Source organism: Lutra lutra, chromosome 9, assembly GCF_902655055.1.
Source record: "Lutra lutra chromosome 9, mLutLut1.2, whole genome shotgun sequence".
In the NCBI taxonomy this organism is placed as follows: domain Eukaryota; kingdom Metazoa; phylum Chordata; class Mammalia; order Carnivora; family Mustelidae; genus Lutra; species Lutra lutra.
This window is the reverse complement of record NC_062286.1, coordinates 140,838,184-140,862,306: the sequence shown is the minus strand read 5'-3', so window position 1 is coordinate 140,862,306 and position 24,123 is coordinate 140,838,184. Positions and strand designations below refer to the sequence as shown.

The 24,123-nt window shown below is 38.4% G+C and overlaps 1 protein-coding gene across 4 annotated transcripts in view; it reads left to right on the top strand.

Annotated features, from left to right (window-relative positions):
• SYCP2 (synaptonemal complex protein 2) overlaps positions 1-24,123 on the top strand; it is a 68,977-nt gene that overhangs the window by 22,142 nt on the left and 22,712 nt on the right. For all 4 annotated transcript variants that reach the window (XM_047746694.1, XM_047746693.1, XM_047746692.1 and 1 more), the window contains 10 exons: positions 1,931-1,991; positions 7,902-8,050; positions 9,241-9,315; positions 9,742-9,888; positions 12,966-13,065; positions 14,127-14,284; positions 16,161-16,230; positions 16,526-16,583; positions 17,127-17,260; positions 17,400-17,839. In XM_047746694.1, coding sequence (XP_047602650.1) covers positions 1,931-1,991; positions 7,902-8,050; positions 9,241-9,315; positions 9,742-9,888; positions 12,966-13,065; positions 14,127-14,284; positions 16,161-16,230; positions 16,526-16,583; positions 17,127-17,260; positions 17,400-17,839 — 1,392 coding nt within the window. The remainder of the gene's footprint in view (positions 1-1,930; positions 1,992-7,901; positions 8,051-9,240; positions 9,316-9,741; positions 9,889-12,965; positions 13,066-14,126; positions 14,285-16,160; positions 16,231-16,525; positions 16,584-17,126; positions 17,261-17,399; positions 17,840-24,123) is intronic.

Genomic DNA, 24,123 nt, shown 5'->3' with positions numbered 1-24,123 from the left:
TCAAAACCACAATGAGATGCAACCTCACACCAGTCAGAATGGCTAAAATTAACAAGTCAGGAAAACACAGATGCTGGCGAGGATGCGGAGAAAGGGGAGCCCTCCTACACTGTTGGTGGGAATGCAAGCTGGTGCAGCCACTCTGGAAAACAGCATGGAGGTTCCTCAAAAAGTTGAAAATAGAGCTACCCTATGACCCAGCAATTGCACTACTGGGTATATGCCCCAGAGATAGAGAGGTAGTGATTCTCAGGGGCCCCATGCACCCTGATGTTCATAGCAGCAATGTCCACAATAGCTAAACTATGGAAAGAGCACAGATGTCCATGGACAGATGAATGGATAAAGAAGATGTGGTATGTATATATAGATATACATCTATATATACACAGTGGAATTGTATTACACACACACACAATGTAATTGTATTACATGTGTATAAATACAGTGCCATTGTATATATTCCATTGGTGTGTGTGTGTGTAATATATATGTATATAAATACCCCACATGGTATATGTGGGGGGGGGTGTGTATATATATACACACACACAATGGAATATTTCTCAACCATCAAAAAAATGAAATCTTGCCATTTGCAATGACGCAGATAGAACTAGAGGGTATTATGCTAAGCGAAATAAGTCAATCAGAGGAAGACAATTATCATATGATCTCCACACATATGTGGAGTTTAAGAAACAAAACAGACAATCATAGGGGAAGAGAGGGAAAAATAAAACAAGATGAAATCAGAGAGGGAGACAAACCATAAGAGACTCTTAATGATAGGAAACGCACTGAGGGTTGATGGAGGGGAGGTGCGTGGAGGGTTGGGGTACCTGGGTGATGGGCATTAGGAGGGCACATGATATAACAAGCACTGGGTGTTATGTAAGACTGATGAATCACTGAACTCTACCTCTGAAAGTAATGATATGCTGTTAATTGCATTTAAGTTAAAAAATAAAAATAAATAAAAATCATGAACATTTCCACAATATAAAAATTTCTTAGAAAGGGAGGCAGTGAACCAGGACGCATCACATGCAAAACAACCATTTTGTGTGTGCCTCAAAGGAGCAAGTGTTTTTACACATAGAAAATAAGAAGTTGCTCAAAGCTTTGGGGCAGAGAAGAGGGTAACAACCCTTTCCTCCTGACCCTGAGGCTTTGAGGTATGGGAGAATTAGCACCTTACCTGGAGATGCCATGACGGTGGTGGTGCCCTCAGCATATGGACACGTTTCAACTAAGGAAAAGAAGTGGAGGGAGTTAGTGAAGAGATTGAGGGTTCAGGGTGAATTTCTATAAAGTGTCCTTAAGTAACAAAAGAAGGGAATCTATTTTCCTTACAAGATTAGTGGAAGTTTTTAGGATCTCATCTTTTAGGAATGATATCTAATTTTTCCTGTAGCTTTTTTTGTGAATTCAGTATTATTTTATTAAGTTATACAAATTTTCAGTGAAAGCTCATGGAAGGGGGGAGGGGCAAATATGGTGATTATTCATGTGCATTCAGTGTTTGAATCTAAGGTCGGTCAATCAGTGAGTGGGAATTGAGGAATACGTAGGATTTCACACTCTTTCAAAGGCATAAATGACAGGATTTGGTAACTTTTTTAAAAAAAGGATATCCTCTAATAAATATTAATGGTAGCAATTGCTTTTTTGGTCAAAATCAAGAAATTATACCATTATACCATGAAATCATACCAGTATTTCCTTTTAAAAGTGAGCAAATAGATTAAATGTGACGCTTTATAATGTATTACACAATCGATGTAGCAAGAAATGTGTTACTTAGTGATACTTAATAAAAAAATAACTTTATTGTTTGAATAACTTCTACATTTTTAAATTGGTATTTAAAGAAGATTTAAAGCAGAAGTAAATTATTTATTTATAGTCAAACCTGTTTTTATTTAAGGATCATCAGTGGGAAGCAGTGACTGTCCCTGAGGATAAAGTACAAATATACAGCATTGAAGGTATTAAACTTGTTTTCTCTAACTCTCCTCTTGACTCTAATCACGTGGGGTAGCAGCTGCATGCTCTCTGCGGAAAAAATAGACTAATGAAAACAAAGTCAAAATTTTCATATATTCACATTCATAAATTTGATGCCAGTATTACCTGAACCTGTATTTCCTCCACCCCAATTTTCAACTCCTTCCTGAACTTGTTTTCTGTATCTAGTCTAAAACCTATGACCACTTTCTTGTCAATATGTTCAAAGCTCTTGCCTTTCATCCTATTAGTTTGATTGGATCCAAACATCTAGTTGCTACACAAATATAACTGGGATTGTTATATTTGTGTATATAACTGCTGGCCAAGTCCTACAACTTGCAGAGTGGTACCACTACATATTCAGATATCAAGATATATTTTAGTCATTTTGCATTCGCTTGGTGACCATTGATATATATTCCTTTGTGAAGTATCCATTTAATACTAGGCTGTCTTTTTTTAATTAAGTTTTTGAGTTGTTACATATGCAGGTACCAGTCTTCTGATAGATAGATGTTCTGGGTAATAGTATTTTCTCCCTATCTGCATCTTGCTTATTTATTTTCTTAGGGATATCTTTCATGAGCAGAAGTCTTTAAGTTTCGAGTTCACTTGATCACATTTTCCCATGGTACTTGTTGCTTTGTGTGCCTTAAGTCATTTTTGCCTACTACCAAGTCACAAAGATGTTCTTTTGTTTGTCTATAAAAAACTTTGTGGTTTTAGCTTTTGTGTTTGGGATTTTGATCCATCTCAAATTAACATTTAGTTATGGTATGATACAGGAGTTGAGGTTCATTTTTTCATATGGACATGCAATTATTACAGGACTGTTTGATGAAAGGCTTTCCTTTCCCCATTGAATTTCATTGGTTCCCGATTTGAAAATCAAATGGCCGATAGAAGTGCACATCTTGTTTCTTGAAGCTCTACTCCACCGCATGGATCTGCTTGCCGTTCCTTATGCAGAAGTATCACACTGTTTTAATTTTTGTAGATTTATAGTTAGTTTTGAAATCAGATAGTGTAAGTCTTCCAACATTGTGGTTTTTTTCAAGGCTATTTTAGAAATTCTAGACCTTCTGTATTTCCATATATCTTTTAGAGATGACTTATCAATTGCTATAAAAAGCCTGTTAGATTTATGGTTGCAACTGTAGTTTGATAGAGGAAGAAACAACCTTGTAACAGTAGCTAAGTATCTGAGTCCACAAGCATGGTGTAGCTTTACATTTATTCAGGTCTTTAACTCCTCTTAACAATGCCTTGTAGTTTTCAGTGTAGAAGTCGTACACATCCTTTGATGAACTTACTCCCACATCTTCAATCTTAATCTTATATGATTATAAATAGAATTGATCTTTAATTTCATTTTCCAGATATTTTCTGCTGGTATGTAAAAATACAATTGATTTCTAAATACTTACCTTGTATCCTACAAACTTGCCAAGTCACTATCTAGTTCCAGTAGTTGTAGTGTGGATTCCTGGGGATATTCTAGGCAGTCCTTCATGGTATCTGCAAATAGAGATATGGTTTCACTTCTTCCTTTCTGATCCGTATGCCCTTCCTTAATGAACTTCCTTCCTTTATCCCTCTCCCCCACTTCTCCCTCCCTTTATTCTCCCCCACTCCTTTATTCCTACCTTTGCCTTACTGCAATAGCTAGAACTTCTAGTACAGTATTGAATAGAAGTGGTAAAAGAGGTCATCTTTGCCTTCTTCATGATCTTTGCTTTGGGAAGAACATGTAGTATTTGAGCCTCAAACATGATGTTAGCTGAAGGTTTTTTGTAGATGACCTTCCATCAGATTCAGGAAGTTGGTAAGTCTTCATGTGTATAAACACATGTGAAACTCTTATGCAATTCAAGGTAATAAATATATCCAGTACCCCTAAGTGTTCTTTATGCTCTTTTTGATCTATACTCAGGAAGATCTAGCCCCAGGAGGTCATTGATGTTTTCTCTACCATGGACAAGTTGACATTTTCTGCAGTTCCTTTAAATAGAGTCTTACAGCATATAGCAGTTTTTTTTTCTGGGTACTTCTTTTCAACAATACCTATGTATATGCATATTTATGTTAGTATATGTTATATAAATAAGTTTCCATGTACCCACTCACCCAGTTTCTCCAATTTTTAAAATTGTGGTTAAAAAAATAGAACATAAAATTTACTACCTTAATTATTTTTAAGTGTATAGTTCAGTAGTGTTAAGTATATTCACGTTGTGCAACAGATCTCCCGAACTTTTGTCATCTTGCCAAATTATAACTCTATACCTGTTAAACAACTTCCCTTTTCCCCCCATCCTCTCAGCCTCTGGTAACCACCATTCTACATTTTTCTTCTGTGAATTTGACTATTTTAAGTGGAATTATACAGTATATATCTTTTCATGACTGGCATTTTTCATTTAGCATAATGTTTTCTCCCATACTTTTTTTTTTTAAAGATTTTTATTTAATCTCTACACCCACCTTGGGGCTTGAACCCAAAACTCCTAGATCAAGATCCATTGACCAAGCCAAGTGCCCCTCATTTTTTAACTTGTACATCTTTTTTTTTTTTTTAACATCTTCTATATTTGTGGTACCTACATTATTGCATTTTTTTTTTTTAAAGATTTTATTTATTTATTTGACAGAGAGAAATCACAAGTAAGCAGAGAGGCAGGCAGAGAGAGAGGAGGAAGCAGGCTCCCTGCTGAGCAGAAAGCCCGATGTGGGGCTCGAACCCAGGACCTGGGATCATGACCTGAGCCGAAGGCAGCGGCTTAACCCACTGAGCCACCCAGGCGCCCCACATTATTGCATTTTAAAACAAAAAAACCCTACTTGGATCATCATCTGCCTCTAGTTGGCTCACTCTTTTTCCATTCACAGTCAATTTTGAGAGATCGTTTTTACCAAATCTTTTTTGTCCTGCTTCTCAGTCCTGCTGTTACTACATTATTTTCCATCCCACTCAACTGAAATTTTACATGTCAACATAATAGTTAATTTTTTCTTAAAGATTTTATTTATTTATTTGACAGAGATCACAAGTAGGCAGAGAGGCAGGCGGGGGGGCAGGGGAAGCAGGCTCCCCGCGGAGCAGAGAGCTGATGCGGGGCTGGATCCCAGGATCCTGGGACCATGACCCAGGCTGAAGGCAGAGGCTTTAACCCACTGAGCCACCCAGGTGCCCCAATTTTATTATTAATATCAGTAGGCACACTTTCAGTCTTTATAATGACCCTTCCCCCACATTTGATACTGTTGACTACACTTTTATTTTTGAATCTTTTTTCCTAATTTCCCAGCTAAGCTCTATATACTTCTCCTTTATTTCCTATTTGACAAAAGGTATGATAACCTTCCAGGTCCCCTAGAAGGAGGCATTCATGATTGTTTCTTCCTCCTCAGCTAATCATTTTTCGTGTTCATTTATTTCTCTTAACATTTTTTGAATTTCTTTTCTCCCCTTTATTATCATGCTAATCACTGCTACCACTTCCTAATAAAGTTCTGTCTTTTGCATCTTGCCAGACATAGTTGCACATAATTGGGCCAAAAAAAAGTTATTTTCATTGTTTTAATAGCAAAACTTGATTTTTCAGATTTATTTTTCAACATTTAACTCTTCCTGATTATATGAGGACACTTTTATAAAAAATTAAGTTCTTTATGTATGGATTAAAAGGGGTTTTTTGGAGCTTCCTGGCTGGTGAATAAGAATGAACCTTCATGCCTGGAGGGCGGGGCACCCTAAGCTTCTCAGGGACAGGTGCTCCTGTGCTCCAGACCCTTCCAGACCTCACACTGTGTATCTCTTCACCCAGCTGTTCATGTGTATCCTTTAGTGTCCTTTGTAGCACAGTGGTAGTCTGGTGTAACCTGTATGGAATGGACAAAATGTGAATTTTTACATGAAGGGCACACATGGAAGTAAGAAAGAAAAAGTAGAATCTGGAACTCAATATTTACAGTGAAAAAGAATTTCATTAGTTGCAGACTGAGGGGTGGGGAAGCAGTAGCGATGATGGATTGCAGGCAGTTAGACCCTTTCATATAGAAAATTAAGAATTGATAAAATAAAGGCTCCATGGGCAATCTTAAAATTCTTTTAAATGCCTTCATAGGAGAAAATATTATATTCATATAGTGCATTTGAATCTCATATAAATATGTTTATTTATAAATACTTAGACTTATTTAAAGATTTATTTATTTGAGAGAGAGTGAGAGCACGCGCGTGCATGCCCATGTGCAGTGGGGGAAGAGGCAGAGGGAGACAGAGTCACAAGCAGACTCTGAGCTGAGCGCAGAACCCATTACAGGGCTCGATGTCACAACCCTGAGATCATGACCTGAGCCAAAACCAAGAGTCAGATGCTCAATTGACTGTGTGCCTCCCAGGTGCCCCCAAATACTTGGCTATTTAGCAAGCAGCAAAATAAATGTTTTGGTATCTCAGCAATATTGCTAATTAAAAGCAAGCCATGGTATAGTCCAGGCACTTACAGGAGATACCAAAAATTTCAACAAAGCCCACAATAAAGTATAACAAATATCAATAGATTCTTTATAGATTGTCACAGTATATGTGGAGAATACGTTGTATAAAAAAATGCAATTCATTCAGCAATATTTGAAGTAATTCTAATACCATGTTTAGGTAAGCAGTGAAACAAATACTGTATTTACTACAAGTTCATGGCAAGCTGCAGAAAAAAATCATCTGAACAAAATAATAACCAAAATATCCATAAGGATTATAAATTTTCTAATATTCATCAGAATTTAAAACATTGTTGTCTTCAAAGCCACCCAGACTTTCATCTCTAAAGCCTGAAAACTTGTAACTGTTGAGACACATGACTTTTTTTTTTTTCCAAAATGAAACCACCAGCACTCTTTGAGTTAGAAACTGTCACCACTGTCTTCAAGCAATTAGTAATTCCGAAAGCCATCAAAGGACATTACTGCGGAAGTTTTTCATGACCACATAGTTGCAAAAACATGTAACACATATTCTGCTTGAGTAAGCCTCACAGGAATCAGAATTGTGTAGCCAGTAGGGACATTTGTCCTGTAGGTTAGGTCCTGAAGTAGCCAGTAGAACTTTTCTTGAAGTAGAGACAAACTTTTCTACTTGGCATGCTCCATCTCTGTCAGGATGTTTTCCTCCTGCCCAAAAGTACACATTGGGGGCTGGTGTGGCGACTTGATAGTCATCAACAGACGCAGCATCAGAAGTAGCGCAGAGCCGCAAGTGGCCTTTAGTCCACAATACAGGCACGCTAATTGGGTGCCAAGTGATTCTTTGGTGAATACTGGGAGGAAGGGTGGTGAGCACCTCTTAAAAGCTGGCACTTCCGGTATTTTCAGTTCATCAGTCGAATTAATGGAGGAGTCGCACTGACTCTTCTTCAGTTTCCTGGCCCTCAAGGTTTTTGACAGTTGTTTACTGTCAACTTGTTTGTAACAGCTGGATTTAAGAGAAATGCTTGAATAGATGCTGATGCCTAGAAAAATAGTTATGTACAGAACTAAAGTTATTTTCTTTGTTTGCCCCTTTTAAATTTAGCTAATAGTTTTCTTAGATGTGTTCTAGGAATCTTTATTAAGAACCTGTTAGTGTCCAGAACATATTTGGGCTTTAGCTCATTAATTATTGTATTAGCTTATAATTTATAGGTCAGGAAACTGAGATTCTGAAAAATAAATTGACTTGTTTGCATAAGTAGTTAACACTGGAATTGATTGTTAAATCCTAAAAGTTAATGTTATTTCACTTCAATTTAATTAATACGCTATGTGACTTTCTTATTTATAGTACACCTAGAGAGGGTATCATAGAAATGAATATAAACTAATCAGTGTGATCTGTTTGTATACAGTGAGACAATCGAAGAAGCTACTGACCATAATTCTGAAAAACGTAGTAAAAATTAGTAAAAGGGAAGGGAAAGAGTTGCTTTTGTATTTTGACGCATCATTGGAAATAACTAATGTGACACAAAAAATTTTCGGTGCAAGTAAATATAGGGTAAGTGTTTAAATTCCTTTTAATATCTATTTTCATAAAAATTTTTTAAATATTTTCATAACTCTGGAAAGTTGCAGTTACGTGGGGCTGTACATTTCATTGATTTTTTTTTCCCTTAGGATTCTTAAAATGACATACTGATTTTTAGTTCTTTGAATTTTTATTATGGAATAGCCATCAGATTGCTACCCATGTCCTTGAGACAGCTGTTAGAATCTCAGAAGACAAAATGAGCTGCAGTATTCAAAATAGTTAATGAATCCCTGTTAGGTGTTTAACAAAGTGAATTGAGGCAAGACCATGTTTTTAAGATATTAAACATTTTTTTGTGAGAATTACAGAATCTACCTCAGAAGAAGTAAATAAGGGGCAGGTATAGAAGTTGAGAAAAGAGATTGCTCATTAAGATTCAGATTTGAAGGAAAGGCTGTTCATTCAGATGGGGCTTGAAATGGCCTTGGACGTTGATGGGTGAAATTTAGAGAAGACGCGTTCTAGGACTGTGGAAGACATCATGAATCAGTAAGGTGACAATTGGCGTTATGTTTCAGGGAGCTACTCTTTTGACAAGCTTAGTCTGCTCAGGCTGCTATAACAAAAATACTGTAGACTGGGTGGCTTAAAATGACGGACCTACTTTCTTGTCTTTCCTTTTTTTTCTTTCCTTTCTTCTCCCTTTCCTTCCTTTCTTTCCCCCTCCTTCCTTCCTTCCCATTTATTTCCATTTATTTCTCATAGTTCTAGAGTCTAGAAGTCTAAGATCAAGGTACCAGCAGACTTATTTTCTGGTGAGGGCCCACTGCTTGGTTCACAGTAGCTGTCTTTTCACTGTGTCTTCACGTGGCAGAAAGGGTGAGGGAGTTCTTGGGGTCTCATTTTATAGGGACATTGATCCCATTGACGAGGGCGCTGCCCTGATGATCCAATCACCTGCCAGAGGCCCCACTTCCTAATACCATCATCTTGGGGATTAGGTTTCAATATATGAATTTAGGGGGACACATTCAGTTCATAGCAGTGCAGAAGATTTAAGGTGAAGAAAAATAGAGACTGTGTGGAGAAGGGTATTTATGCATACAAAATAAAGATTTGAGAGGATTTGGGAATTTTGAAAGGAAACAGGAAACAATTGTATTAACATGGAAGGAACTGGGAGAAAATAACATTACGATGAATGAATTTAATTTTAGGAATTTACCAGAAAACAAGGTATTTCCATTGCCAAAACATCTGTGCATATACTTTTCGATGCAAGTGGATCACAGGTATGTATCTGACTTACTTGGTTTTTATCACTCGGCTACGTTGAACCCTAAATAATTGCACAGTATGATATTGGAGGGTGAATATCTAAAAAACAAATCGTCTCAACATATAGAGTCCCAATAAGGTATATGAGTTTTTAAACATGTTGTTAAAGATCATTTATTTTAGAACAAAAGATAGTTATACTTTAAAAATTAGGTATATATGTCCTGCCACTAATGCCAACGCTTGTTTTATGTCTGTTGACATTCGAAAATGTGGGTGCTTTTTGTTGGGACACTATGTAGGAGTAAGTACATAGAAAACAGGAAGAATTGACTTTTTTAAGTGTGGGACGAATGGATGCTTTATTAAGATACCTGGTGATTTTTGAGAACTTCCTGTGGTTTGCAGTTTGAAATACTTTTCTCCACGTTCTCCAACAGATTCTAGTGCCAGAAAGTCAAACCTCGCCCATCGAAGAGGAACTCATTGCTTTGAAAGAGAAACCTAACTCCCAAAAGGAATTTGCTAAACCTTCAAAATACATCAAAAACAGTAATCAAGGGGACAGAAAGAATAGTCAGCTTGAGGTAAATGTGGTCTCAAATAGCTGCTTAAGAAACAGCACAGGTCAAATCATTGTGACATACAATATAGAAAGAAGCATCTAGAATTCACCTTAATGGCCTTCATCAGTAACATTCAGAATATTTCCTCTACCTTTTACACATGCAAACCAAAGATAGTGTTTTAGCAGTTGTGTTTATGTGCAGGGTAAGAGGGTCAAGACAAGGTATACTATACACTTGTAAATTCCAAGTTAGAAATGTATAAGAAAGTACCCCTTGTTACATTTATCCTGTCTGTATTTGCTTTTGGCTGTTACGTAGAATACAAATCTGTAAGTAATGGTCTCTTTATTTGCACAAGGAAAGAAAACTAAGTATTAAGCTCTTTTTCCTCCTCCTGCTGCTGGTGGAGGCTCTCCTCTAGGCCGCATTCAGCCGAACCAGTTCTCAGCCTTCCTGTCTCGTTGTGACACTTGACATTGCGAACAGCGCTTTCTTAATGTCCTTTCCTTCTCTGATTTCTGTTAGCCTTTTAGTTTTCTTCCTGCTTCTGTGACAGCACCAGAGATACTTTTTCTCCCTGCATCGTAAGTGTAGATTTGCTCTGAAAGCTCGACTCAGCTTCCTGAATGTCTCTATGCCCTCTCCCTTAAAGAGCTTCCTTCTTGTGTGTAGTTTAAGCTCTTACACCAGATCGCTCTTCCAAGTGCTGCAGTGAAATCTCTACTTACTCTTTGAATGTTTCCTTTGGTATGTCTCTTCTTTTCCTGAAGTCTAACCTCAAACTCTTTCATCTTTTGCTTCAAATGTGCATCTGCCTCCACACTTCAATAATGCTACCATTAATTTTCTGATAGTATCCTGAATCCTGCCTCCTCTCCCCCGACACCAAGGTACTCATGATGGTTCTTTCATAGTACCTCACGCATCCTTTCCTCCTCGTTCCTTTTGCCCTAACTCATTTTAGCACACCCAGCCCAGCCCAGCAGCCTCCTCATTGGCCTTTGACTCTGTGAACTGCCCCATGTGGTATTCCTTCCCCTAGCTTTTCTTAATCCCACAGTCCGTGTTGCATTCTGCTCAGAGTTGTGGCATCTCTGTGTTTATCTTCCTGCATCTAAATTTTGACTCAGTTCTGAGTCCTTCTACAAATTCGTCTTACTCTGCATAGCCACCACATTAGTAAGGTTAACTGCTTTCCCGCCTCTTTTTAAGATTTTATTTATTTGAGAGAGAGAGAGAGAATGAGAGAGAGAGAGAGCCTGAGAGGGGGAAGGTCTGAGGACGAAGCAGACCCCCCTGCTGAGCCAGGGCCTCCAGGATCCTGATGGAACGGAAAGCAATCGCCCAATCAGCTGAGACAGCCAGGCGCCCTTTCCTGTCCCTGTTAACGTCACACTAATTCTTGCCTCTATACCCTCATTCATGTTGTTTGTCCTTTTGTTTACCTTCCCTCATTTAATGTGCTGCTGTTATGTTTGCAAGTCTTGATTTTCACTTTTCTTCATGGACATTTTCCCGTTTTAGTTTTTACTAATTTCTCACCTTTAGGCAGCTTTAACTCTCAGAGGCTCTTCCATACATTTTGTCATGTTGGTGTTATTCACTGTTTTTTCCCATTAGTCTTCTATCTGTCCTTAAATGAAAAATTCCATCTTCTGTATTTCTTGGACAATTAAATTATAAAAGCCATTTTCTGTGTTTTTATATCAAAGTCATAGCATTTAAAATGCTGATTCCTAGGGCGCCCCACCTTAAACGTATTGAGTCAGAAACTCTAGAACCCTGTTATTAAATACCACCCTGTTTTTGTTAAGGATTGACTGTTTGAAGCATTTATGTGAATAGGTAACTTCCCGGGTCCCATTCACTATGCCGCTAGGAACTGTCTTTTCTTGAGGAATGCACTGTTTCAGCAGTTTGTTTACTGATTAATCATAGAATTCCCCCTTTTCCTCTCCTTTCTACCCCTCCTCCACACCCCGTTTACAGACCTGTTAAAAACTCCTGCAGTATTTTTTTTTCTTAGTCTTACGGGCAGGTGCCTTTCGAAAAACAGCTCTCCTCTGCATCTTTATGGTTTGTCTGTTTAGTCCCTGTCACGGCGTCCTCTGAGACTCTCTGTTCAGTGACTCTAGGATGGACTTAGAAAATGAACATCTTTACTGGAACCGCCAGCTACTGTGCTGCTGAGTCTCTGAATTCCTATCGCAACTTTTTACTCCAGAGTTACTTTAGTCCTCACAGAATGTTAATACAGTTTTTAAAAACATGTGAAAAGTTTTGAAGAATGCTAAATATTATGAAAGCATTTGCAAATTTATATAAATTTACATAAATACATATCCAAACGTGCACTGAAATAGAATAAGAAACTGAGCCATTGGTTATAGATATACTCGGTATCAATAAAATATTTTCAGCTAGCATATAAAGGTGCTGTATTTCATATGTCTGGATATTCTATAAATACTTGTTAAAACAACATTCCTTGTTTTGGCTACCTATTCAATACCAAATATTAGGGTAAAACCTACGTCAACCTAAAACACAGACACTTATGGATATCATGTTGTTTATAAAATACCATAGATCGGGGAACCTGGGTGGTGCAGTTGGTTGAGTGTCCAGCTCTTGGTTTCAGTCATGTGCTCAGCACAGAATCTCCTTGTTCCTCCCTCTCTGCTCTTCCCCCTGCTTGTGCTTTCTCTCTCGCTCTCTCCATCTGTCTCTGAAGAGAATAAATAAAATCTTTTTAAAAAGTACCATATAGGGCGCCTGGGTGGCTCAGTGGGTTAAAACCTCTGCCTTATGGCTCAGGTCATGATCTCAGGGTCCTGGGATCGAGTCCCGCATCAGGCTCACTGCTTGGCAGGGAGCCTGTTTCCTTCTCTCTCTGCCTGCCTCTCTGCCTACTTGTGATCGCTCTCTCTCTCTCTCTCTCTCTCTCTGTCAAATAAATAAATAAATAAAATCTTAAAAAAAAAAAAGTACCATATATCTTTTGTGTGTAGTCAAGGTAAAATGTTACTGATAAAATCATAGAGTAATTTCAAAAGAGAGTGTGTTTTTACTCTGGCTGCTTCTCGTGATTTCAGATAACTACTCCTAGCAAAAGAAAAATGTCTGAAGCATCAATGATTGTTCCTGGTGCGGACAGATACACTGTGAGAAGTCCAGTACTTTTAATCAACACATGTAAGTTGTATAGTCTTAAAAGACTTCTAATAAACATATTTTTAAAACAGGTATTTTTAAATTCAGAGATATTCTGGGCATAATTTACATAGAGGATAAGTTGGGGATACAGAAATTGTTAATTTACAAACCACAGATGTCTTCTAATTGTCAAGAAATTTCAAATTTCTGAGAAAGGCATATTGGTTATTATCATGTAAACATTATTTAATGTACTAACAGCCAGCATTAATAATTTATTGTTATTTAAGTGGGAGTCAGCTGTAACATAGTGGACAAAACATTGAATTAATCAGGATGCTTGTGCTTATTTCCATCCCCCCCAGTTGTGTGCTTTGTACAGATTGTCCGCCAGGTAAGTTTAGAACCAGTTTTCTCTTTATAAAATGGAACTAAAGTGTCTATCTTATCAGGTTGTTTAGGAGACTAAATAAAAATCATTCACTCAACGAGAAATATTGTGAAACATTTAGACAGTGCCTGCTACATGCTAAGGATTAAATACAAATAAAAAAAAATAATACTGGGTGCCTGGGTGGCTCAGTGGGTTAAGCCGCTGCCTTCAGCTCAGGTCATGATCTCAGGTTCCTGGGATCGAGTCCCACATCGGGCTCTCTGCTCAGTAGGGAGCCTTGCTTCCCTCTCTCTCTCTCTGCCTGCCTCTCTGCCTACTTGTGAACTCTGTCTGTCAAATAAATAAATAAAATCTTTCAAAAAAAAATAATAATACTATAAACTAGCTTCTATAAATCACAGTCTTCTTTAATCTATATGACAATTTAATAGTGACCTCTGTTCCCAAAATCCAGTTGCCTACTGGGCAGGTATCTGATGTCCAGTAGGCTCCACAGTAATTCATCTTTCCACCCTCCCTGCCAAGTTTTTTGTCTATTTCTTACCTTGTTAAAGGGCATCTGTATCCATTCATCTAAACCAGAAACGTGGGACCTATCCTAGCACCTTCCTTTTTTACTTTCCTCATCTGAAAAGTACCTCAGTAATAGCAATATGTAATTTTAGAAGCCCTATAAATATAGCCGTCCTTTGTCCCCCCTTTTTAGCAACACCTCGAAGAGGAAAAATTAAACCACCACTGCAAGTGATGGGTTCTGCAGAAAAACCCGATGTACCTAAAACCTCACAAAGTGGAGTGGACAATGCTGTATCTCTTGTATCTAGACCATCTGAAGGAAGAAATACTGGAGCTAATACAGACAAAGTAATTTTACTTTGAAAACATTTTTAAAAATGTATCAAATCATTGTAGAAATACATATTGAGCTAATTTCTTTTGCAAGCAGAGAGTGCCTCACTTTGTTTAAAGCATCATCATGTGTGTGTGTATATGCACACACACATACACATATATGTATATACATGTATATGTGTGTATATGTGTGTATACATGTATATATATGTATATACATGTATATGTATATATGTGATTTATTGTTCTTGAGAGTCAGTTCCTTCTGATGGGATCTACTTATTAGGCTAATAGTAAAATCGAGGAATATCCATTCAGTATAACTCTGATTAATGTATTCAGTAGGAGAAATGAACTTGGCATCATTCTTTAGTTTATTATACAAGTTAGTGGCTGCTAGAAATATAAGATACAAGTGGACTCTGTCCTTAAGTATCTCAAAGTCTAGTGTGGAAATCAGACAAATTAATAAGACAATTATAATATTGTGTAAATGTTCTCATACTGTACACATAGGATGCAGTAGGAACCTAGTGAAGGGGCAGTTACCTAACTCCAGAGCTGGAGGGGAGGGTGAAGATCAGGAGATGCTCTTTAAGGAGATGGAGAGTGAGTTGGTTTTTGAATGGTCAATAAAGATTAGTGAAGCGGACATGAAGGAGAAGGGCATTCATTCCAGGTAGTGGAAAGGACAAAACAGAATAGCTAACAGAAAGTAATTTCTTGGAGAGATAAAGGAGGTAGTTGGAGATACAGATAAGTAAGTTTGTAGATGAGAAATGCCTAATAGTTTTGTTTCCTCTGAAGTGTGAGGTGAATTTGTCTTGTCAGTATGCTCAAGTAGTGGGCTCAGGGACATGTAAAGACTTGAAGCTGTTACGAAGAGATAATGGGGAGGGAGGGTAAGTAAAGGATAATGAAGAATAAGTAAAGGTGTTAGGTTGACGGCCCTTTCAGTTTAAGACTGAATTTTATCATGGCATCAGATCAGAAATATGTGTCATTTACTCCAACGGAGCACCGTAAAAAAGAATAGGTAGTGGATTTAAAAAAAAAAAAAAAAAAAGGTCATGTGGCCAAAGGATGAATGGTGCAAGAGTTGGAAAAAGTCAAAACTAATTGTTCAAATTAATTGGTTAAATGTTCCATTATTAGGGTGCTGTTGTTCAGTGCTGTGGCGTGGTCCTGAGTGTGGTCGGATGGTGGGCATCCAAGGCCTGTGCTTGCTTGTACCAGTCAGGGGAGCCCTTCTATCATTGGAACAGCCAGCACATACCTGCGTGCTCTCCTACTGCTCCTGTCCTGGGATGGAGAAGTGCCTGCTAGACCAAGTAGGGAAGACAGCCAGCATGAGGCACCACATCTTAGCCTGGACGGCATGTATTTCTGATTGTGATGGCAGATTATCATCAGATCTGTGGCTATGAAAAGAGGGAAGCTTGGTGGAGACAAGAAGTTATTTGTTCAGTGGCAACAATTTTACAGAATCCTTTAATATTCTAGAATTGCCAAACCACGCATGTATGTTAGTGAAAAGACAGTAGATGCAGGTTGTGAGATCAGCTGCAGTAGATGTTCCATGGTGATTCTAGAAATTGTCGGTTATGGATGAGAATGGTATTACTGTACTAGCTGTGGATGAGATCAGAAAGTTTGTAGGCTCTTCTGCCCTGTCTGTAATGAAAATTATTTTCTTGTGTTTTAGGGTAAACAGTATTCTGGAATGGGCATACACTTCATGAAACCATAGAAATACTATCCAACTTTTAGTAACACACAAGGCAAATTATTTTAAATGTTTTAAACTTTGATACTCTGACTTTTAAGAGTTGTTTTCATGTAATCCCTTGATTTAAATTTACATCACTGTGTCTTCTATGTGTTATAGCACATCGAAACTGCTAAAGTTGTAGGGAAGACAGAGAATAAGAACATTGAATTCCCAAACCAAAATATTAGTAAGTACTTTCTTGGTTTAATTTCACTTTCTCTTTTAAAAAATGTAATCATTTCATATTTCCCTTTAACTCCACTGGCTTCATTGATTTGAAAAAGTTTTATAATGAATGCATTTGGCTTTATGAAAGAAGCTTAGAGGTTACAAGGAAATATTATACAGTCTCTATTTCTAAGAAAACCGATCTCTGTATCCTAATATGTGAATCTAGATCAACTTTTATACCAACTCCCATTTTACCCTGCCAACTGCACAAAAAATTGAAAATGCCGTAATTTTTGTTTTGTTTAATTTAGATGACCTGCAGGATGTTGTTCCAGATTCCCAGGCAGTGGAGAAAATAGATAAGCCTATGTAAGTATGAAGAAAACCATCAAATAAGTTAGTATATATTAATGTTGTTTTTACATAAATGTAATACATTTAAAAGAAAAGGCATTTATATTCTTAGAATGTAGTATTGGCTCTAGCACTAATCAGCTCGAGTGTTACTATGATTGCACAATGGTGAATAGTCTTGTTTTTTCATGACCACCAACATAACTCTTTCCCAAATTGAGACTTACAATGAATGAGATTTTTTAAATAATTAAGTATGAATGTGAAGAAATTTAACCTAGTTTAAATACACAGTAGAACATGTAAGATATGTGAGATATATTTGAGATATCTTTAAGTAGATACCAAATAATAGCAATAATGGAACTTTTTAATAGTTTTTAATCTGATCAATTACATAGTAGGTTTTAAATTTCATAATGACTTAGCAAAATGTTTTCATACTTGACTAATAAATTGCTATCAGTAAACACTGACTAAACAAAAAAATCACAGTCTCATGTCAGAGTCATAGGCTAATGTTTTGTTATACATTAAGCAAGTTATTTTATTTTCCAGGTTACCTGGTGTTTCAGGCAACATCTGTGGAAATAAAATGCCCTCCAAATGGTCGTGCTGGACTCCTGTAACAAATATTAATTTGTGTAACAACCAAAGAGCAGGCACTTCATCAGGAGACACATTCAGTCAAGGTGAAACAGCCTTTTCTCAGTATACAATAGTAGCTCAGGGAAATACTCATTTCTTGGAATGTCTAATGTCTTATTTTAACAAATTTATGTATCACCAGTTTATTAATTTAATAAGGATTGGTTTTTATTTTTCCACTAGGTGTAACTGTCAACAAAAAACTTAGGAAACAAAAATCATCCTCTTCCGTATCTGAGGATAATTCTGAAGAAGCAGAAAAGGTGCGATATAAGAAAAAAAAAGTGCAGCATAACAAAATAGAGAAAGCAGACGTAGGAGTTTGCAAAAGAGACACTCAGCAACGACTAAATCATCCTAAACATTCGGAGCAGAAAAACACTGAAAATACCAAGCAAAGTGATTGGCATATTGAATCTGAAACTACTTTTAAGTCTGTTCTCCTAAATAAGACAGTCGAAGAATCTCTGATCTATAGGAAGAAATACATACTGTCAAAAGATGTGAATCCTGCTGTTTGTGATAAGAGCCCTTCTCCTAGAAAAAATGTGAAAAGTCATAGAAAATCAGGGAAAAGATTAACGTCGGAACTTAATTCCTGGGATCTGAGACCAAAAAAAATGGTGAGTTTTCGGTGTGTTTTGGTTTCTGCACACCTATAATACGACTAGCTAATAACATGAGACAGTGAAGGAAGCCCGATGGGCTGCTGCAGACTGAACATTTGTAAGACCGTGACCTTTAAGTCTCCAGTCTGAGAGTGAGCGCCTCCTGAACTCCCTCTCCTCGTCCTTGTCCCTGGCCCCCCTCCCAACCGGTGTGCCCACAGGTGCAGGGCAGGTGTGTAAATAGGTGTGGTATGAAGGCACCCTGTAGCTCCTTGTGTCCTCCTCATGGTTTTCTTCCTCTCTGTCCTGCAGATGCTTTGAGTATATAGAACTGTCTGTGTCTCTCTTGTGGTGCTTACCTTTCTTTTAAAAAGTAGTTATTGTGTCTATTTTTCTCCTTGTTTTAACCTATTAGAGTGTAAAGACTATGTTTTATTCGTCATTTATTTTCTTGCATGGCCCCGTTCAGTTTTGCACATAGTAGCATCTGAAACCATTTCTTGGATTATTGCATTAGAGTTTGACAGGTTTTGTCAAATGAGAAGAAAAAATGTAGGTGGAGTATAGGAGACTGTCTTCCACTGTCCTGTTGCTCATCCCCACTGGAGTCTTTACCTTCTCCTTCAGATTAATCATCTGTGGGATGCTCTAGGACAGTTTAAGCTCATCTTCACCATACTTTAGATCAAAAGTTTACTTTTTGAGGTAGTTACTGTAAATATCTTTTGTCATTACTATCAAGATGCAGATTAAGACTTTTTTTTAAAGGAAAGTATTTTTTTTAATTTTTTAAAGATTTTATTTATTTATTTGAGAGAGAGAGAGTAATAGAGAGAGCACGAGTGGGGTGAGGGCCAGAGAGAGAAGCAGACTCCCTCCTGAGCAGGGATCCTGACGCAGGGCTCAATCCCAGAACTCCAGGATCATGACCTGAGCCGAAGGCAGACACTTAACTGACTGAGGCACCCAGGTGCCCCAGAAAACTTTTTAATTAGAGTACATTCCACTGCTAGGGATAGAATCTGTTTTTCACTCTTCTTTAGAAGATCCAGGGTTTTTTTTGTTTTTGTTTTTAACATATAATGTATTATTTGTTTCAGGGGTACAGGTCTGCGAGTCATCAGGCTTTTACAATTCACAGCACTCACCATAGCACATACCCTCCCCAGTGTCCATCACCCCACCACCCCATCCCTCCCACCCCCCTCCATTTCAGCAACCCTCAGTTTGTTTCCTGAGACCAAAAGTCTCTTAAGGTTTGTCTCACTCTCTGGTTTGACTTGTTTCATTTTCCCCCTCCCTTCCCCTATGATCCTCTGTCTTGTTTCTCAAATTCCTCAAGTCAGTGAGGTCATATGATAACTGTCCCTCTCTGATTGACTTATTTCACTTAACATAATACCCTCTAGTTCTATCCACATTGTTGCAAATGGCAAGATTTCAGGGTTTTTTGATGGCTGCATAGTATTCCATTATACACACACACATAAATATATGAGGGGTTTTTGATGGCTGCATAATACTCCATTTTGGGTTTTTTTGATGACTACATAATATTCCTGTGTGTGTGTGTGTGTGTGTGTGTGTGTGTGTGTGTGTATACGTGTGTTTGGAATTTAGAATTATTCCACAGAATTTCCCTGAGCTAGTCATTGTTTTTTTTTTGTTTTTTTTTTTCTGGGACCACAGAAACTGATCATTGAAACTGTGCGCTCATTTTTTAAAACCAACTTCCTGTTTCCAGAAGTTCTCTTCAGTCTTTCATAGTGTTGCTCCCGGTGTTATGATAGAGGACTTTCTGCCACTCGCAGGCATGATGACTCTCCTCTAAGGTAGTCATCTGGTCCCGCTTCCTGTTCACTGGACTAACCTAGAGAAACAGAACTTCTGCAGCTTGGTGGTACCGGTTTCCCAAGGCAGCTCCAGTCATGCTGGAAGTTCCTAAACCATACACTCACTATTCTGGGGGAGGTTCATTTTTGCTACATTTTTATCAAACCAAGTACAGTAATCTCAAGAAGAGACAGTAAATAGTAACTTATGATCTATATTACATATAAAAACATAAACTGAAAAATGATTGAAATAGGCTTCCTGGTTGGCTCAGTTAAGCATCCGACTCTTGATTTCCGATCAGGTCATGATCTCAGGGTTGTGAGATCAAGCCCTGCACTGGGCTCTGTGATGGGCGTGGAGCCTGTGTGAGATTTTCTGTCTCCCACTCCCTCTGCCTGAAACCCCCTCTCACTCTGGCTCTCCTGGAAAAAAAAAAAAAATAAAGTAAATTTTTTGTTTCTATTATATTTTACCATACTTTTAAAAAAATGCCCGATTCCCAGAAAAAGATAAAACTAATGATTAGAGTCAGGAGAACTCGTATCTTTGAGTATTATAGGGAATTTTAGCCAGGTTACCTAAAATTATGCAGATGATAATTGTAGTCCTTCCATTTTTGAAGTAATAGTATATTTTACCTTTTTTTAAAGTAATCCCTACACCCAACATGGGTCTCAAACTTATGGCCCCCAGATCAAGAGTTGCACACTCCACTGACTGAGCCAGGCAGGTGCCCTTAAACAATGGTATTTCTTAAGGCAGTTTCAGGTATACAAGTACACCGAGACTTCCCGTTTCCCCTTTGCCCACACCCTAATTTCCCCATCATTAACATCTTACATCAGTAGGTACCTGGATTACGAATTATGAACTAGTATCAATACATTACTATGAACTAAAGCCTATAGTTTAGTTTAGAATTCAGCCTTTGTGTTGTATATTCTATATGTTTTGACAGATGTGTAGCATCTGTAGCTACAGATGTGTAGCAACACGTATTATCATACGTAATAGTTTTAGTGCTCTAAAATTCCCTTGTGCTCCCCACCCCCTCATACTACTGGCAGTCACTGACCTTCTGTCTCCGTAGTTTTGCCTTTTCCAGAATGTCAGAGTTGGAACCATATAGTATGTAGTCTTCAGATCGGCTTCTTTCACTTAGTAATAGCAGTGATGTTTTCTCCATGTGTTTTCATGGCTTAACAGCTCATTTCTTTTTACTGCTGAATAATATTCTCTTATATGCATGTACCAGGATTGTTTAGGTGTTCACCTGTGGAAGGACATCTTAGCTGGTTTCTATGGTGTGACAGTTACGAATAAAGCTTCTGTAAATGTTCATTGTGCAGGTTTCATGTGGACATAAGCTTCCAGCTCATTTGGGAAAATAGAAAGGAGCATGATTGCTGGATCATATGGTCAGAATGTGTTCAGTTTCATAAGAAACTGCCTGTCTTCTGGAAGTGGAAAAGATGGCTGTACCATTTTTGCATTCTGAGCAACAGATGAGAAAATTCCTGTTGATCTAATCCTTGCCAATACTGGGTGTTGTCAGTGTCTTGGAGCTTAGCTACTGTTATATGTGCTTGGTGGTATCTCATTTTAATTTGCAGCTCCCTAATGACACACACATCTGAGCGGCCTTCTGTATTTTTATTTACCATCTGTATGTCTTCTTTGGTGAGTTGTCTCTTCAGATCTTTTGCTCACTTTTTAACTGGGTTCTTTGTTATTGTTGAATATTAACAGTTCTTTGTTTAATTTAGATACAGGCATGCCATGCTTTGTTGCCCTTCACAGATACTGCATTTTTTTTAAAGATTTTATTTATTTATTTGACAGACAGAGATCACAAGCAGGCAGAGAAGCAGGCAGAGGGAGAGAAAAGCAGGCTCCCCGCTGAGCAGAGAGCCCGATGTGGGGCTCGATCCCAGGACCCTGGGATCATGACCTAGGCCAAAGGCAAAGGCTTTAACCCACTGAGCCACCCAGGTGCTCCAGATACTGCATTTTTTATGAATTGACGGTTTTTGGCATCCCTGTGTTGGGCAAGTGGATTGGTGCTATTTTTCCACCAACATTTGCTGACTTTACGTCTCTGCCACGTTTTGGTAATTTTCATAATATTTCAAAGTTTTTCATTATTATTATATTACTTATGGTGACCTATAATCAGTGTTCTTTGATGTTATTATCGTAATTGTTTTGAGGCACTATGGCTGCACCCAGATAGGATGGCGGACTTAATAAATGTGTGTTTTCTGACTGCTCCACCACCCGGCAGTTCCCCCATCTGTCTCCCTGTCCTCAGGCCTCCTGGTTCCCAGGGACGTAACAATATTGAGATTAGGCCAGTCAGTAACTTTACAGGGGCCTCTAAGTGTTCAAGTGAAGGGAAGAGCCACACATCTCTCACTTAAGGTCAAAGGCTAAAAATAATGAAGCTTAATAAGGCAGGTGCGCAGAAAGCCGGTGTAAGCAAAAAAAAGCTTGTGCTCTTGTGAAACAGCTTTGTTGGATCTGGAGGGAGTTTGAGTGGCCGGGATAGAAGCTCAAACCAGCCACAGAATTCTCTTAAGCCGAAGCCCACTTAAGAGCAAGGCCCTAACGCTCTTCAGTTTTATGAAGGCTGAGAGAGGTCCAAAAGCTTCGGAAGAAGAGTCTGAGGCTAGCGGGGAATGGTTCATGTAGTTTAGGGAAAGAAGCCATGTCTGTAATGTACAAATGCAAGGCGAAGTAGCAAGTTATCCGGAAGATCTGGCTAAGATCATAAATGAAGGTGGCTACACTAAGGAATTTTCGGTGTAGGCAAGATAGCCGTATGTTGGAAAGAGATGCCATCCACGACTTTCATAGCTAGAGATAAGTCAGTGCCTGCCTGGCATCAGAGCTTCAAAGGACAGGCTGACTCTCTCGTTAGGCGCTAATGCATCTAGTGACTAAGTTAGAGCCAGTGTTCCTAGGGCCCTTGACAGTTATGCTCAATCTACTCTGCCTGTGCTTTGTAAATGAAACCGCAATGCCTGTGTGACAGCACATCTGCTTACAACATGGTTTGCTGAATATTTTAAGCCCACTGTTGAGACCTGCTCAGAAAAGAAGATTCCTTTTAAAATAGTACTTCTCATTGACAGTACCCCTGGTCATTCAAGAGCTTTGATGAAGATGTACAATGAAATTAATGTTTTCTTTTTCTTTTTTAAAAGATTTTTTATTTGTTTGACAGAGATCACAAGCAGGCAGAGAGGTAGGCAGAGAGAGAGATAGAAGGGGAAGCAGGCTCCCCACTGAGCAGAGAGCCCGACTTGGGGCTCGATCCCAGGACCCCAGGATCATGGCCTGAGCCAAAGGCAGAGGCCTTAAACCACTGAGCCACTCAGGTGCCCCAAGTTAATGTTTTCATACCTCCTAAATATAACATCCATTCTGCAGCCCAAGGATCAAAGGGTAATTTCTACTTTGAGGTCTTACTATTGAAGAAATACATTTCATAAGACTCTAGCTGCCACAGAGAGTGATCCCTCTGATAGATCTGGGCAAACCAAGGATAGTTTGGATTCACCATTCTAGATGCCATTAAGAACATTTGTGAATGGGGCACCCTGGTGACTCAGTTGGTTAAGCATCTGACTCTTTGATTTTGGGTCAGGTATGATCTGAGGGTCATGAGGTCGAGCCCCGTGTTGTGTTTCACAGTGGGTGTGGAGCCTTACTTAGGATTCTCTTTCCCTTCCCCCACCTCCCAAAAAAGAACATCAGTGATTCATGGAAAGAGGTCAAAATATCAACATTAGCGGGAGTGTGGAAGAGTTGATTCCAGCCCTCTTGGATGACTTTGATGGGTTCAAGACTTTAGTAGAGGAAGTAACTAGAGATGTTGTGGAAGTAGCAGGTGAACTAGAATTATAAGTGGAGCCCGAAGATGGGACTGAATTGCTGTGATCTCATGATAAAACTTTAGTGGATGAGGAGTTGCTGCTTATGGATGAGTAAAGACCATGGTTTCTTGAGATAGAATCTACTCATGGACTATGGACTCTGAAAAACAATCTGAGGGTTTTGAAGGGGTGGGGGGGTGGGAGGTTGGGGGAACCAGGTGATGGGTATTACGGAGGGCACGGATTGAATGGAGTACTGGGTGTGGTGCTAAAACAATGAATACTGTTACGCTGAAAGGAAATAAAAAATTAAAAAAAAATCTCATGGTGGAGATGCTGTGAAGATTGACAAAAAAGAATTTAGACTATTAATTAAACTTAGTTGATAAAGCATAGGCAGGGTTTGAGAGACTTCGGTTTTAAAAGAAGTTCTGCTGTGGGTAAAATGCTATCAAACAGCATTGCATGCAGTGCAGAAATCGTTCATGAAAGGAAGAGGCAGTCAATGTGGCAAATTTCTTTGTTGTCTTATTGTAAGAAGTTGCCACAAGCCACCCCGGCCTTCAACAATCACGACCCTAATCA